This window comes from Dromiciops gliroides, chromosome 1 (assembly GCF_019393635.1).
Source record: "Dromiciops gliroides isolate mDroGli1 chromosome 1, mDroGli1.pri, whole genome shotgun sequence".
In the NCBI taxonomy this organism is placed as follows: Eukaryota; Metazoa; Chordata; class Mammalia; order Microbiotheria; family Microbiotheriidae; genus Dromiciops; species Dromiciops gliroides.
The window spans coordinates 575,854,237-575,871,651 of record NC_057861.1 but is presented as its reverse complement, the minus strand read 5'-3'; the positions used below and the strand labels follow the sequence as shown (position 1 = coordinate 575,871,651).

General features: G+C 37.3%; 1 protein-coding gene and 1 pseudogene across 10 annotated transcripts in view; both read left to right on the top strand.

The window, feature by feature from the left end:
- Positions 1 to 17,415, top strand: part of TJP2 (tight junction protein 2) — a 164,434-nt gene that overhangs the window by 113,132 nt on the left and 33,887 nt on the right. For all 10 annotated transcript variants that reach the window (XR_006353541.1, XR_006353534.1, XR_006353537.1 and 7 more), the window contains 8 exons: positions 305 to 429; positions 3,784 to 3,886; positions 4,647 to 5,184; positions 9,061 to 9,164; positions 11,092 to 11,245; positions 14,666 to 14,774; positions 14,896 to 15,029; positions 16,173 to 16,239. Coding sequence is in view for 3 of the 10 variants with exons in the window: in XM_043970061.1 (XP_043825996.1) it covers positions 305 to 429; positions 3,784 to 3,886; positions 4,647 to 5,184; positions 9,061 to 9,164; positions 11,092 to 11,245; positions 14,666 to 14,774; positions 14,896 to 15,029; positions 16,173 to 16,239 (1,334 nt within the window). In the remaining 7 variants the exon portion in view is untranslated. The remainder of the gene's footprint in view (positions 1 to 304; positions 430 to 3,783; positions 3,887 to 4,646; positions 5,185 to 9,060; positions 9,165 to 11,091; positions 11,246 to 14,665; positions 14,775 to 14,895; positions 15,030 to 16,172; positions 16,240 to 17,415) is intronic.
- LOC122737372 lies at positions 9,798 to 10,590 on the top strand (annotated as a pseudogene).

Here is a 17,415-nt window from a genome sequence, read left to right as displayed (position 1 = left end):
CCTTTTCCATTCTTTCCAAAATAGTGATATTAGTGCCAAGTAATCTCTTGCATCTTCTGTTAGCTTGGATGAATGTCCTGGTCTATATTATGATTTTTTTCCCTTCTTGATTTTAGAAGATGAAATCATTTAAATGAGTATTTTGACATTTTAATTCTGGCTGCCAATTGTGGCATATGTTTTGGTTTGTTGGCATTTGCAATTGGTTTTACCCATATTCCTATGAGTGCTTACATTGAAATATGGAAATTCTATATGCTCTATATGCTCACTTTTCTCATTCACTTTTTCCTGATTATAAAAGGATCCCAAAAGGGGATTTGGTATTGCTGTGTCTGGAGGAAGAGACAACCCCCACTTTGAAAATGGTGAAACATCAATTGTCATCTCAGATGTACTTCCAGGTGGGCCTGCAGATGGACTACTTCAGTGAGTGTTTTGTTTTTTCTTCCTCTACAGACTGGAAAGTTCTGATTTGATTAATTTTGACCTTGTGTATAATTACTTTAAAAATAGATCTCTTCTTATAGTTTAAAATGGTCTCAGGACATGGAAAAATGTACAAGTCTTACCAGCAATGAAATAAATAGCAAATGAAAACAATAACTCTTAAGTTTTCATCCAATATCTTTTAAACTAGAAAAGATAAACATAAAAAGCTCCATTTTAGTGGGGCTATGATGTAACAGGCACAGAAATAGTGCTCTTAGTATTGTAAATCTTTTTGGATCACACTTTGGAGAGTATTGGGATTATAAGTATTCAACTGCATCGAAGGTTCCTTTCTTTTTTTAAATTTTTTTTTAGTGAGGCAATTGGAGTTAAGTGACTTGCCCAGGGTCACACAGCTAGTGTCAAGTGTCTGAGGTTGGATTTGAACTCAGGTCTTCCTGAATCCAGGGCCAGTGCTCTATCCACTGCGCCACCTAGCTGCCCCAAAGATTCCTTTCTACTATCATCCAATGTCCTCTGAAAATGTATTAAGAATTACAAAACCATTCATTTACTCTTTTTCCCCCTGCTCCTCTTCAGTTATTCTTTAACTCATTGATTTTACTGTTGGTATTTGCCCCTAAGAAATAAAATTTTTAAAGGGGGTAGTGTAATTTGTATAAAAGATGTCAAAGATCAGTACTATTTACAGTGGGAGGGGGAAATGAAAGATTGCTTTTACATTTGAAAAAAATGACAATTGGGAAATGAATAAACAAACTATGCTATACTAATAAGATGGAGCTCCATATAAAGATTAAAATTAAATCTATATGTACTGTCAATAAATACATTTGAAGCTTCAAGTGAAAATATAATATGTATCTAGTGATTACAACTATCTAAAATAGATGCAAAGATAATTTGGAATGATTTAAAAGTTTAAAATTTAGAGCCTTTTTTATATCTCTTCTCAGAAATTTTGAAGAGCATAAAATGAAATATTTAGTATCATGAAAGAAATCTATTACATTGAAATAAAGTTATCAAAATAAATATCTGTATATTGAGAGGGAGAGGGAGTGTGTGTGTGTGTGTGTGTGTGTGTGTGTGAGAGAGAGAGAGAGAGAGAGAGAGAGAACAACACACATGTTCATGGACCCAAGGCCAGAAAACAGCCTGGCATTGTGGGTAGAGAGCTAGCCTCAGAGTCAGGAAGACCAGGGTTCAAGTCTTACCTCTGACCCTGGGCCAGTCACTGAACTTCTTAGTACTCAAGACAATCAGTTTCAAAGAAGGCAGGGTGAGTTTCCTTACCCATGGAATCAGCTTAACCAATGAAATCACAGATCCAATCCCTATCTTTTTATTTTCCTATGTGTTTATAGAAGTCAGAATATGGATTCCAAAAACCGTTGTTTTCTGAACTTCCATTCTCACTTTGGGCACATCTTAAATCAAAAGACCATGTCATCTTGGAGATATTTGGATGGAAAATAAGAAGCAAACAGAAGCCTTTGGTTTTATGAGATATGATGGAGAGAGAAACAATAAAACCTCTTTTATTTTCATTTTCTCCCTGCTTTCTCCTCAATAACCCCCTTCTCAAATTTCTTTTTCTCTCTTTTTAAAATTATGTATGAATTTCCCATAGAGGATCTTTATTGAAGTGACTAAGCTAAATTTCCTCTTGGGAATAAACACTAAGAACCATTTACTCTGTATGCTCTAAAGCATTAGTTTACTAAATGCTGCTATCCTTATTAAAAAATAGAGCATAGTATTAAATGGTTCCTAATGTTTTCTCTGGTTATAAGTTTGCCTTTAGAGAATTCAGTTATGTAGATTGTTTTTTTTTTAGTGAGGCAATTGGGGTTAAGTGACTTGCCCAGGGTCACACAGCTAGTAAGTGTTAAGTGTCTGAGGCCGGATTTGAACTCAGGTACTCCTGACTCCAGGGCTGGTGCTCTATCCACTGCGCCACCTAGCTGCCCCCTATGTAGATTTTTTAGAAGCTCTTTTTCTAGTGGTCTTTGGAGAGTTCAACAGTTGTTATTTTGGGAGGGGGGGGGGAAGTATGGGCAGGAAAGTAAGTCATTTGAGTAGGTTTTACAAAAGCTTCTTAAACTATTGGTCAACCCCATATGAGGACATATGAATGTGGGGGTTGTGAAAAATTTGGCAGTAAATGTTTGATTTGCATACCTATTTCATATACCTATGTATCCAAGGTTGCATAAATATTTCCCTGGCTAAAAGGGGTTGTGAGATGTCATTTCAGCAATCAGGTATGCATAATAAAGTAAGGTTCTCAACTTTGACTGTTGGGATGAATAATCCAGCTCAAGGGTCCTTAACCTTTTTTGTGTTGGCTGCCATTGGCCGTCTGAAATCTATGGATCCTTTCTCTACATAATATTTTTAAAATGCATAAAATAAGATACATGGCATTAAATACAAGGGAAACATTACAGGTCCATACTGTTTTCCCATATTACTCCAGCTCATTCATTCCCAGAATGCCTAATATTGCTCATGGCTTGTGAAAGTCCATGGACCTACCACTTCCCTTCCCCTTTGGAGGAGACTCTTCCCAAAGGTTTTTTATCAACTGTCTTATACTACCTCATCCTGCTCTTAAGACTTTCTGTGCTCTGATCTTTGAAAACTAATGTTTCTTGTACTTCTTCCCTTCTCTATTCTTATGTGTTTGCCTGAAATGTATTTCATTAATTAGACCTTTTTGGTAAGCATGGCTCTTGGTGGTCAAATCATTGCTGCCTATACCCTATCTTGGTCTTGTAGCCTTAATGTCATGGCCCATACCAGATCATTCACTGACTCACGTGGCATGAATTCCTACCCCATACTTTGGGAGTTTTTTAGCCTTTGTGATCTTTCCCTTGTCCTCTACTCAGTGACTGAATTGATATGTATCCTGAAGCTAAACGATATCAAGAACCTTTTCTTGTTCTCATTTAGGCATTTAAACACTTTTGTTCTTTTAAGGGGAAGAAGCACTAGGCTTCTCCTCTCCTCCCTTAGATGATTCCTAAAGACTTTGTATGCTTTTTACCATATACAAATGAAAACTACCTTAACATAAAACATTACCATATCTTGATAATTGGAGAATGTATATCCATTATAAGTTTTTCTAATTTTCTTCAAATGGATATGGTCCTTTGAACTTACTAGAGTTGTATTTTATTTCCTTGTAAGAAATTCTTATCATTGATGAGTGTCAGCCATAGAATGTTTTACAATTGCTTTATGCTTAGGATTGACCTAAAATTATTTTGTGTTTAGACAAGAAATTGATCACACTTCATTTATATTTTTTGTTTATAGAGAAAATGACAGAGTGGTTATGGTTAATGGCACACCCATGGAGGACGTACCCCATTCGTTTGCTGTTCAGCAGTTGAGAAAAAGTGGGAAGATAGCTGTTATTGTAAGCCTTGGATTCACATTCGGTTTTGTTTCAATAGCTTTTTGTTTCTATGCCCAGAAGAAAATTGCCCCTTTTAAACTGTCTAAAAGAATTATATAATCCAGAATCCAATTACTTTTGTGTTTTTAATTCTTTGTATGTATGTATATGTGCTTTGGTTTTTTGAGTGGGCAGAATGGTTTTTAATTAAAGGAGAGGATGGAAAATTCTTCTGGGAGGTTTTTTTTTTGTCATACCCTCCACCCCTCACTCCCGCCCCTTTCCTTAAGCTTCTAATTTGTCAAAGCAAATCATTCTCGGTTCAATAGCAACCTGTTGTTTTTTGTTGTTGTTGTTGTTTGTTTGTTTGTTTTTTTAATGAAATAGCTTATAAAAAGGTTAGTGTATACTCCAGGAGTTGAAATAAAATAGAATAGAGGATTTGAAGGCATTTACCAATTGCTTTGGTATATGATGCTAAATTTCTAAAGAAATGCATCAAAGTTAGCATGGAATATCAATGAGCAAAAAGAATTTTTTATAATTAAATGAATGTAGATATAAACATCAAATGTGTATATTTTATCTTTACTAGAATAGAAACATTTGAAGGAAAGGGATTATCTACATTGTTAATTCTATACTTATTTATTAGAAAGAAGTGCCTATTTCACAGTGACTTGGGAATTGTCAAATTCAGCTTTGAGTGGAAGCAGATTCTAACAGGAATGGTATTTTTATGATCATACTTCGTTTTCATTGCAAGTATTTGTTTGAACAGGTTGTAAAGAGACCCCGCAAAGTGCAGCTTGCTCCTCTACGGGGCAGCCCTTCCATGGATCCAGATGAACGAGCCTTCCATGTAATGGATGACCAGGCAGAATTCGATGGCAGAAGTGCCCGCAGTGGATACAGTGAGAGGAGCTGGCACAGTGGCAATGGAGGACGTAGCCGAAGTTGGGAAAATAGTCCTGAAAGAAGACTTCCCCATGACCAACCTCGTGACCGGGAACGGAGCCGTGGCCGGAGTCTGGAGAGGGGTTTAGATCAGGACTACAGGAGAGATGGGAGTCGAGGCCGGAGCATTGACCGAGATGATAGTTATGACCGGGGCTATCGGAGGGAGTACAGTCCATCTTCAGAGTATAGCCAGAAGCATCCAACTAATGTTAGGTATGAGATGAGAAGGAGCCATAGTCGAGATCAGCTACATTCCCGAAGTCCCACTCCTGAGGTGCGGCATCGGCCAGATCACATGGAGCAGCATGACATAGAAAGACCCATTGATGTCCTTTTGACAAAAAGCAAACCCAATGAAGGTAGTAATGATTTATTACTTACAGATTTCTTCTGACATGTTATGATTTTTAAAATGGTATCTTTCTTGAGGCAAAAGTGTAAGGACATATTGCTTTTTTTTTTTTTCAATTCTATTTGTTTGTTTATTGTGGGGCAGTGAGGGTTAAGTGACTTCCCCAGGGTCACACAGCTAGTAAGTGTCAAGTGTCTGAGGCTAGATTTGAACTCAGGACCTCCTGAATCCAGGGCTGGTGCTTTATCCACTGTACCACCTACCTGCCCCTGACATATTCCTTTTGAAAGGAGATGGCTCCAGGGGAAGCTAGGTGGTGCAGTGGATAATGCACCGGCCCTGGATTCAGGAGGACCTGAGTCCAGGTCAAGCCTCAGACACTTGACACTTACTAGCTGTGTGACCCTGGGCAAGTCACTTAATCCTCATTGCCCTGACTAAACCCCCCCCCCCCCAAAAAAGGAGATGACTCCACCAAGAAGTCAGAGGGATAGGGCATAAAGAGAGAGAATGGTCAATAGTTTGGGCACAGGTTATAAGGTTTAGAACTGGAAAGAACTTATTACCTAGTCCAGCCCTCTCATTTTCCAGGTGAGGCCACTATATCCCAGAATGGTGAGGTGAGTTATCTAAAGTCACCCAGGCAGTATCTAGGGGAGCCAGGATTTGAACTTAGCTTTTCTGAATCCAAATGCAGTCCTTCTGATTCAGCAACCAAAGAATCATGATAGCACGCATTCATCTTCATAGTGACTTGTTATCTTCTCAGTGTTTAATATCTCTCCCATGACTGTGCAAATTAAGAAAGAAACAAGTGGTTTGTGAGGGGGAGGTCTATATTACTTACCCAGAGTAAGTTGTTTTGCTTTAGAAGCTGCTATAAAAGGTACCAAGGTCTTTTTAAGTAGCCTCTTCCTGGTGTCTGTTATCCTCTGCAACATAGCTTATAGGGATGTCTTGCTTGTCTCTATCTGGGGCCCATTTTGGCTTTGCAAGAAAAAAGACAAAATTCTTTATCCTTATAACACCAAGAAAGATATAGCTTGATTTGTTTTTAAATCTAATTGGTGTTCAAAGGACACATCACATCAGTCAATTTGGGATATTTTTGAGGGGAGAGGGGTGTCTTGTTCTAAATAAAAGAGTGTAGAGGGTCTAGTTATATAACTGTATAGAAATGGTTGACTGAGGGATTTATGCAGGAATGTTATTTTCTGGGACTGAATTTAGAGTGTCACATTACTAAGAGTGAAAGCTAAGAACTCTCCTTTCAGCAGGATCTTTTGTTAGCACTGTACTTGGAAAGTTCAATTTAGGGGAGTGGTTAAAGATTCTGTGAGGCTCTTAACTCTTCACCATGGCAGGCTACAAAGCAAGCACTCTTCTTTGCCCTAATGAATGAAGGACTTAAAAATGGTGTAAGAAAAGGAATAAATTATTCCTTGTTATTATAAGGACATTGTCCAGTGCTGACTTTTCTCCAGTGGGTCATTCCAGCAGCTTAAATTTTCCCTTCTGAACTTTCCACTTATACACTAGAACCTAGAGAAAAAGTCCCTCTGCTACTCATTGACAGACTCTAAGATACCTATTTATTTCTCCTGGTCTGTTCTGTCCTCATTCCATGGATGATGTTTCTTTCTCTTTTCTCACAGTTCAGCCTGGTGCACTTGTGGTTTAAGCATCATTTCCTCTACCTTCAGAATAAGAGAAATAACACTTTGCTATGGTGAGGCTTATTTTCTGAAAAATATTTAACTTAAGAGCCTCCAAGAAATCAATCTCTACAAAGGGCTAGATTCTGCATTTGATACAAGAAAGCATATACTTTATACTATACACTTCAGGCCACTGCATCACTCAACTGACAGATACCAAAATCTACCTAATTCCACAAAACCTACTCCTAAGCCACAGAATCAGTTGAAAAGGACCTCAAAGGCCATCCAGTGCTCTTCATACTTAAACAACGGTCTTCTTTACAAAATCACAAGCCTATCTACTTACCACCTATCTACCCCCGACCAATGACTCTTGGGGTGGGGTGTCGCATAGGGTTTCTTGAATCCTTAGGAATTTAAAACCTATGGCACAGTAAGATATACAAACTATGACAAACTTTTCTTCTGATCCTTCCCTAGTTTTTTAACTTTAAAGCTCAGAAAACTTATATTTTTCAGTAACTGCAAAGTTTTCAGTTGTAGTAGAACAAAAATTAGATGTTGTAAACATTTATCCAGAATGTCTTATTCTTTGAATACAAGAGTGCAAATTTGAGGTAATATTATTTTTTAAACATTAAAATAACATTTTGAGGGGCAGCTAGGTGGTGCAGTGGATAGAGCACCGGCCCTGAATTCAGGAGGACCTGAGTTCAAATCTGCCCTCAGACACTTAACATTTACTAGCTGTGTGACTGAGCAAGACACTTAACCCCAACTGCCTCACCAAAAAAAATAAATTAATTAAAAAAATAACATTTTGAAAGATGGCTGTGTAGAGCTCTAAATGCAAAGTGGAGGACTTTTAACATTTAAGAAATACTCTTAGCATCACTTAATTGTATAAATGATGTTTCAGTAATAATTCAGCAATTCTTCCAGTGTCATTTCAAACCCACTAAAAAAAAATTAAAGAACCAAAATTCCCTATTTTTATTTTCTCCAAATAATTATATGCATTATAGCTTTATAGGGGAACTTCTCTTCCCATCCCAATTTAAGATAACCGTAGGGGGGCAGCTAGGTGGCGCAGTGGATAGAGCACCAGCTCTGGAGTCAGGAGGACCTGAGTTCAAATCTGGCCTCAGACACTTGACACTTACTAGCTGTGTGACCCTGGACAAGTCACTTAACCCCAATTGCTTCACCAAAAAAAAAAAAAAAGATAACCTTAGGGGATGGGAAGAGGGGAGGGTACAATGTCTCTGGAGAGATCAGGAAAAGGACTCAGACAGAAGTGATGCTTTATCAGAATCTTAAAGAAAATCAGGGATTCCAAAGAATTAATTTAAGGCACAAAAAGTTAAACTATTATAATACAGCTGAACTTTTCTTTGCTTTTACTGAAATTCAGCTTTACAATTTGGCTTTTCAAATGGCACCATGATAAACCTAACAAATTTCAAATAGAAAAATTAAATTGTATGGCATGTGAATTGAGTGCCTAAAAGCAGTGTATGACATATTACTGTGCCTCTAAGAATCACTTTGACCTTTACTTTTTTGGGGGGCAGGGGAGAGGGCAGCAATGAGGGTTAAATGACTTGCCCAGGGTCACACAGCTAGTAATTGTCAAGTGTCTGAGGCTTGACCTGAACTCAGGTCCTCCTGAATCCAGGGCTGGTGCTTTATCCACTGTGCCACCTAGCTGCCCCTGACCTTTACTTTTTTTGTTTGTTTGTTTGTTTAGTGAAGCAATCGGGGTTAAGTGACTTGCCCAGGGTCACACAGCTAGTAAGTGTTAAGTGTCTGAGACTGGATTTGAACTCAGGTCCTCCTGACTCCGGAGCCAGTGCTCTATCCACTGTGACACCTAGCTGCCCCATACCTTTATTTTTAAGAAAATGGTTTATATGCCAGGTGTTCTGGAAGGGTGAGCAATGCCTTTAAAAATGCATTTTTGGGGCAGCTAGATGGCACAGTGGTTAAAGCACCGGCCCTGGATTCAGGAGTACCTGAGTTCAAATCTGACCTCAGACACTTGACACTTACTAGCTGTGTGACCCTGGGCAAGTCACTTAACCCCCATTGCCTGCAAAAAAACTCAAAAAACAAACAAAAATGTATTTTTACCCTATTATCTGAACTAATTCAGACTTTCCATAAAACATAATGGTGTATGTATGTGTGCATATATATATATATATGTTTTTGCTTTCTAGAATATGGTCTTCGACTTGGGAGTCAGATTTTCATAAAAGAAATGACTAGAACTGGTCTGGCAACTAAAGATGGCAATCTTCATGAAGGGGACATAATTCTTAAGGTGGGTATGGGTAGAAGACTCTGAAACAACCCTATGCTGACAGGACCCCTATATTTTTTGTTTACATTTCTTTACTCTGTTAGAAGACAGTCATTCCTCTAGTTTACTTTATCGTCTGACTATGGATATTTGTTTCAAGAAATTTTTCTTTTCTTCTTTGGCTTGGGGAGTGGGAGAAAGAGAACATGTATTTCTGTTTACTTTTTGGAAATAGAGAAGTGTGGGGAGTTATAGATGTAAAGTGCTCCGTGTGCTTTCAGATGTATGCACGTCCACTGGTACATAATTGTTTTTACTTTTATTACAAGAGACCTTTCATAAAATGGGAATAATCTATAAATGTTATAATGAAAATACAACATATTGATAAACCCTTTTTTAAAAATTGGTAAAATTTTGCGGTAAGCAGAAGTAGAAGAGAGAATGTTATAGTTTTCTCTGAAAAAGACATTTGGTGTGGGGGGTGGGCAGAGCAGCTAGGTGGCACAGTGGATAGAGGACCTGTGTTCAAATCTAGCCTCAGACACTTGACACTTACTAGCTGTGTGACCTTGGGGAAGTCACTTAACCTTCATTGCTCTGCCAAAAAACAAAAATACATTAGGGCTTTCCTTTCTAGTTTTGCTGGCCAAGATGCCAAAAGGGAAGAAGGTGGTTCCAGCCCCTGCTGCTGTACAGAAGCAAGAGGCCAAGAAAGTGTTTAATCCTCTGTTTGAGAAATGGCCCAAGAACTTTGGCATTGATCAGGACATCCAGCCCAAAAGGGACCTTATCGATTTGTCAAATGGCCTCGATACATCAGACTGCAGTGTCAAAGATCTATCCTTTATAAGCGTTTGAAAGTACCACCAGCAATTAACCAGTTTACCCAGGCTTTGGATCTCAGACAGCTACTCAACTGCTTAAATTGGTTCACAAGTACAGACCTGAGACAAAGCAAGAGAAGAAGCAAAGGTTGCTGGCTTGAGCTGAACAAAAAAAACCCTGCAGGCAAAGGAGATGTCCCCTACTAAGAGACCACCTGTCCTCAGGGTGGGTGTTAACACTGTTACTGGTGTTACTGGTGGAGAACAAGAAGGCACAGTTGGTAGTGATTGCACATGATGTGGACCCCATTGAGCTAGTGGTCTTCCTTCCTGCCTTGTGCCGAAAAATGGGAGTTCCTTACAGTATTATTGAAAGTAAAGCCTGGCTGGGTTGTTTAGTTCACAGAAAGACTTGCACAAGCATTGCCTTCACACAGGTTAACCCTGAAGATAAGGGAGCCCTGGCTAAGCTGGTAGAAGCCATCAAAATCAATTACAACAACAGATATGATGAGATCCATCGTCACTGGGGTGGCAACATTCTGGGTCCAAAGTCAGTAGCCCATATTGCTAAGCTGGAAAAGGCAAAAGCTAAGGAACTTGCAACTAAATTGGGTTAATGTATGTTTGATTTGCGGCCCGCCCCCCCCCCCAAATAAAAACTTAAACAAAATTTTTTTTAAAAGACATTAGGAACACCTGTAATTACAAAGATTTCATTAAAAAACTTTTGCAAGCTGTGTCACTTTCCCCCACAAGGTAAGTACTTTCTCCTTTCCCTGTGAAACCTACAAGACAAGAAAGAAAAATTAAGAAACCAAATTCAAATATGCAGTTAGTTCATTGAAACAATTTTGCTTGTGAACTGAACCACTTAAGTCATTCCACAGATTGAAAAGAACCATATTTTTGTCTTGAGTTTAGGAGTATGAACAAGCTTAATAGAGTTTAAATGGACTATGAATGCTTTTACAATGCTGTTTGAGGACAGTTTTAAAGCTGTCTATCTAGTTGAATCTTACACTTGTTTCAATATTTGACAAAACTGTTGGATTTTTTAAAAGATGAAATAATTACCTTTTTTCTGATGATATTTACACTGCATATGATGTTGTTCACAGATCAATGGCACTGTAACAGAAAATATGTCTTTAGCTGATGCTCGAAAACTGATAGAGAAATCAAGAGGGAAACTCCAGTTAGTAGTCTTAAGAGACAGCAAGCAGACTCTAATCAATATACCTTCATTACATGACAGTGACTCAGAAATAGAAGGTAAGATAGCATGTTGGCTGACATAAGGTGTTTATTTTAACAAATGATAGTATTTTCATTGTCTTTGTTTTTACATTCATATAACCACCTAAAAAAGGAAGGATATAGACTTGTATAAATTCAAGGAATAACTTTAAAATTCAGTCTTATTTAAATGTTTATGCTTTAATCTCAAAGGGTTAGTAATGATTAGTTCAACTAATCCTTTATTGTTTGGTCACAGATGTTTTCATATGAAAGTGTTTACAGAGCTAGATCTTTCTCTCTCAGGAAACTTAAGTATTTTTGTAATATTTCAAGGGGGGTTATTTTTGACTAGTGGCCTGTAATCAGGCAGAACTTGTTCCTGAATGAAAGATTATCACTTTTAAATTATATGCAATAAAAATTGAGAATTTTCTAATTGTTCTTCCTTGTTACAATTTGTGTCATTCAGCAACCATATTGCATGTAAGGACAAGCTGAAAGGTTCGAGTAAAGTTCTGTTCTTGTTTTCAACAACCTTGGAATTTAAGGGAATTAAGTCTTTTGCATAAATAGGTATAATTTTTTAAAAACATGTCTTAATATATTCTAATTTTAAGAAATTTGGGGAGGTGGACGGAAGCAATCAGGGTTAGGTGACACCCAGGGTCATGCAGCTAGTAAGTGTCTGAGGTGAGATTTGAATTCAGATCCTCCTGATTGGAGGATAGAGCTGGTGCTCTATCTATTGTCCCACTTAACTGCTCCAATAAATAGTTATAATTTTTTTAATTTATAGTATGAGAAGAATAAAGTTCTAGTTCAAATAAAGGAGATGGTCATGCCTACCTCATTGTTCGGGGATGGTAGTGGAGCAGAACCTTGGTAATGGGAAAGGCTTTCTGGCAAAGGGGGCATTCATGCTAGGCCTTGAAATATATGGGTAAGTTATTCTAGGCTTAGATAACAAATAGGGAGGTTGGTTGGAAAATGCAGGGGGAATATTTAACAGTTGAGTGGTCCAGATTTCCTGGCACCTAGAGTGGATGAATTGTAATAAAGTGAAATCAGGTTGGAAAAGAAGAATGGAGTGAGATATCATAGAGGATGTAAGAATAAGAAATTTGGATTTTTATTTAGTACCTACTGGAGAGCCCTTCAAGACTTTAAGCAACAGAATAGCATGCTCAAAGTGGTGAATTAGGAAATTTTAATCTTCAAAAAAAGTGAATTGGATGGACCAGAGAAACTAAAGACATGGAGATAAATTAGGAAGTTAGTCTAAGCAGGAACCACTGAAGTGGTAGACAGTAATACAATGTTTGTCCTTTGTTCCTGAAGAGGACCGTTAATTGGGGTGATGGATGTCATGACTTGGATTGAATTGGATTTAAGTGAGGGAGGGCTGTGCAAGGTCACCAACCTCACTCTCTCCTTCAAGGCCATCTGGATCCAGTGGCAAAAGATATAGATCAGGATGACTTGAGATGGCCCCGGATTTTTAAGGCAATTGGGCTTAAGTGACTTGCCCAGAGTCACCCAGTTAGTAAGTGTCTGAGGTGAGATTTGAATAAAGGTCTTCCCAACTTCAGGGCCAGTGCTCTATCCACTGTGCCACCTAAGTGGAATTAGGAAGGTGATAGATGAAAAAGATAATATGGAGGTGGAATTGGTAATAAAACTTGGTAATGTGTGAGGAGTGAGGTTAAGAACAAATGACAGCTTCAAGGTTTTGAGCCTAAATGATTGGAATGATGATACCATTAACATAAAGCTGTGAATTAGGGAGGAGAAGGAAGGGGATCAGATTTTGTGAAAAATAGTTTTGAAACAGTGGGAAGAATTTTACCAACTGTCAGATTTGGGTTCTGGTCCTGAATCTGTTACTAGCTACCTATGTGACCTTAGATAATACATTGTATCTTACCGGTTACAGTTTCTCACTAATAGGAATGAGGACATTTCTGTCTAGTTTTTAAAATTATTCAGCCATAATGAGTTTAATTTGGGGCTTATTGAGTTAGATGTTGGCATAATACCATACGTAGGTGGAAAAGTTTGGCACGTAGTTAGAAATCTAAGTCCAGAACTGGGGGAAAATGCTGGAGCTAGAAATAGAGATTTGGAATCCTTCTTCACAGAGATGATGGTTAAAGGCCATTCCCATGGAGAAGAGTGTAAAATAGCAGTGAGTATTTATATAGCTAGCATTTTACATGTAATAATCTCTTTTGATTCTTATAGAAGCTCAGTGAGGTGTTATTTCAGATGAGGAAACTGAGGCTGAGAGATCAAATGGCTTGACTCGGAGTCACAAAATGTCACTCAAAGTCTCTATCCTTCTTAGCTTTGACAGCTAAAAGAAAAGTAGAAAAAAAGAATCCAAACTGGGTGCTTACCTTTTGTGTGGGCAGCACTTTTTATCTTTGTAAAAGGGTAGTTTAAGGGATAGGTAGGTAGTCTAGTTCATCATTTGGAAATAATCCATTAGAATTATTTCATACTAGAGCATTAGACAACTAAGCCTCTTTTAAAAAGTTGTAAAGCATTGTTAAAGTCAAATTTCTATGTGAGACAGGATTTGAATCTGGCTATAACAGAATTAAATATTAGGGTGGGTGCTTTCCACTTGTTTAGCTCCTTACTTTCCCATGCAGAAACTAACTGAAAATTTGGATTTCTTAAATTTAAATGGTTACATCTTTGTGTCTCAAATACCTTTTATGATAGGCAGCAGTCTATTACCATAAAATTGTAAACCTTTTCAACTATTTTCATGCTCAGGCCACCCTAAGTGGGGAAAAAAGTCAGTACCACTAATCCACTAATTTAATGATTTTGAAATCAATGGTTTCAATGGTAAATATGCTAGAATGTGGAATTGTATATAGAGTGAGTTTAGTAACTTTTGAGACTGCTAGTCTTCTTAGCCTACTGTCTTACTGATTTACAAACTTGTGATTTTAAAAACTATTTTGATAACACGTTTTTAATATAATTAATTTCCTTTGTTAATCCTACATATTTGATGTATTTAAGAATATTATACTGAGAAGAGGCCATAAGTTTCATCAGATTGTCAAAGGGTTCCTTGACACAAAATAGGCTAAGAATCTCTGCTGTAATCAATATAATGAAGTTGTAGGGGAGGTTACACAAGAATGAGACCTGAACCCCATTTTCAAAGAACTATTTAGGGCAAGGAGACATACATCTGAGACAACAATAGAGTGCAATTTCACAAAGGGGTTTTGGGTAGTGATTTTTGAAGATACTTGAAATTCTAAAACTGCTCCTTCAATTTTATTAATGTTTTCCTTTAAAGCCTACTTTTTCTTTTTTGGAATAATAGAATTCTATGCATTCCCTGTGCCTTTCCATTTCCATGTTTTATGCCTTGAGACTATTAGTCTTTCAATTAAATATTTTAATAATTTTTTTTACTTCAAAAACTAGATATTTCAGAAATAGAATCAAATCGATCATTTTCTCCAGATGAGAGAAGGCTCCATGGTTCTGATTTTGATTATCATTCCTCAAATGAGAAGCTAAAAGAGAGGACAAAGTAAGATGGTGCCTTTTAAAAATTTATTGCCTTTAAGGTATATTTTGCTCATTTTAAGAGCATGCATAATTTATAAATTGTATGGTATGTTTCTCTCCCTTCCATATAATTTCTGGTAAAGTTCAAGAGAAGAACCATCAACTAGACTTTCCAAGATGGGAGCGACACCCACACCATTTAAATCCATTGGTGATACTGTTACTGCTGTTGTCCCAGAAAACAATAAGGAACCCAAATATCAAGAAGATTTCCCAGGTAAGAATTTAATTTACTTTTAAAAAATTAAAAATAAAAAACCTGTTAAGAAAGTCTTTTCTACCTGAACACAGTTTTCTTTCAATTTTTCCCTTCCTTTCTCCCATTTTTCTTAATGATGCCAATCTTCTTCCTAACCCCAAAGTCATCTTTGGTTCCTTCCCTCTCCCTTGTGCTCCATGTCTAATTGTTTAAGTTTTGTTGGTTCTATCTATACAATTTCTTACAATTGAGTCTTCCTTCCACTTAATACCATCCTATTTCAGGTCCTTACAAGTTCTCAATTAAACTTTTTTTTTTTTGAGTGAGGCAATTGGGGTTAAGTGACTTGCCCAGGGTAACACAGCTAGTAATTGTCAAGTGTCTGAGGTTTGACCTGAACTCAGGTCCTCCTGCATCCAGGGCCAGTGCTCTATCCACTGCACCACCTAGCTGCCCCTCAATTAAACTGTTAAAATAGTCAATTAACAAGTCTCCCTGCCTCTAGTCTCTCCTTTCTCCAATCTCTTTTTTTTTTTTTTTTGGATACTGCTGCCAAGGTCTGATCACTACATTTCCATGATCAAAAAACCTTCTTTGTCTCTCAGTTGCCTATAGGAAAAAGCATAGAATCCTTATCCTGGCATTTAAAGCTCTCCACATTTGACTCCAAGCTACATTTCAATTCTTATTTCACACCAATTTTGTTTGACCAGGTTACTACTTTTATTTTTTTTTCTAGCCTCTGGGCATTTTCAACAGCAACCTGGATTGCATTACTTCCTTATTTATCTTCATTTCTGTTTGTTTGTTTGTTTTTAAATCTTAATTTCTTTAAAGTCTCCTTCCTTCAAGGCACTTAGTTGCCACGTCTTTCAGGAAGCCAGCATTCCTTCATTCAGCTGAATGAAAGTAATTTCTTCAGATTTTCCTAGAGTACTTTGACAGAATTTCTCCCTTGCTCATTGTCCCTATCAAACTTGTATTATACTTACTTCAGTGCATGTTTTATCCATCTCTTTTGAAACTGTAAGTTTCTTAAGGTCAGAAATGATTGTTATATCACTACCTAACACAGTTACTTGTATGTATTAAGTACTTAAGAAATATTTTGATGAATTTGAAATTATTTTTTTAATAATAGACACTTTTTTAAAAATGCAGTTTCTCAACCTAAAGCAGCACCAAGAACTTTTCTTCGGCCAAGTCCTGAAGATGAAGCAATATATGGGTATGTTCTGGCTCTTTCTCCTCCCCTTTTTTCCTATTCATAACTCTATTCTTTTTACTGAAGGCAAAGGGGGAAAATATATGTATGCGTGTGTGTGTATACATTCACACAGTTGATGATTTTATGTGTGAAGAAAAGCAAGAATTAATTACTTCAAAATACAGTGTTAGGTGAGATAATATTAGAGGCCAGTTAGTTCAGATTGTTATTGACCATCTGATTGGTATCCTAACCTTGGCATTTATTAGTTAGGTGATCATAAGCAGTTCACTCAGCATGTCAACTTCTCTTTTCTGATCTTGTAAAATGAAAATGCTAATATGTGTCCTACCAAACTCAAGGGGGTGGCTTTAAGGAAAGCCCTTTGTAAAATTTTAAAGAGATTTGTTTGGAGGGAATGGCCCCATAATACTGGAGCCTATGGTAGGGTACACCTCTGATTTATTCATTTATCTATCTCATTACAAAACAGTTGTTTGTATTAGTAAAACACTATGGCAGAACCTATCTGTATATATACCTATACGACAGTCATTTTTTTCACATAACTCCCCTCTCCCTTTTTTACTAGCTCAGTAAAATGAGAGGTCAACTTTTTTTTGGTGGGGGGGCAGTGGGGGTTAAGTGACTTGCCCACGAACTCACAGCTAGTAAGTGTCAAGTGTCTGAGGCCGAATTTGAACTCAGGTCCTCCTGAATCCAAGGCTGGTGCTTTATCCACTGGGCCACCTAACTGCTCAAGGTCAACTTTTTGTTTTAAATTTTATTGTCTTTGGTATTAGTTGCTGCTTCTTTTGTTTTTGTTTTTTTGCTACAGGGTAGGACAGGGATGTTGCTACAAAGATATTTGGAAGAGAAAGAAAAGGCATAACTAATGTAATTGGACTTATTTTTATTTGTGATCCATAGACTTAGTCCATTGCATTATAGTGCCCCTCCAAGCTGCTCCAATGCAAGGATCTTTCACTATGCTTCATGCATAATCCAATGATCCATAGTGTGAGACCACCTTAAAATCTGGTGGAATTTGAATAGCTAAACTCCATTGGTCCAAAATAGGTATGACTTAGGTACATTTTCCACCCTTTAGTGAATAAGAGGGTTAATGCTTTAATACTTGATTATATTTCTTGCAAAGCCAATAAAAATGTATTTACACAGAGACAGAGGACTTCT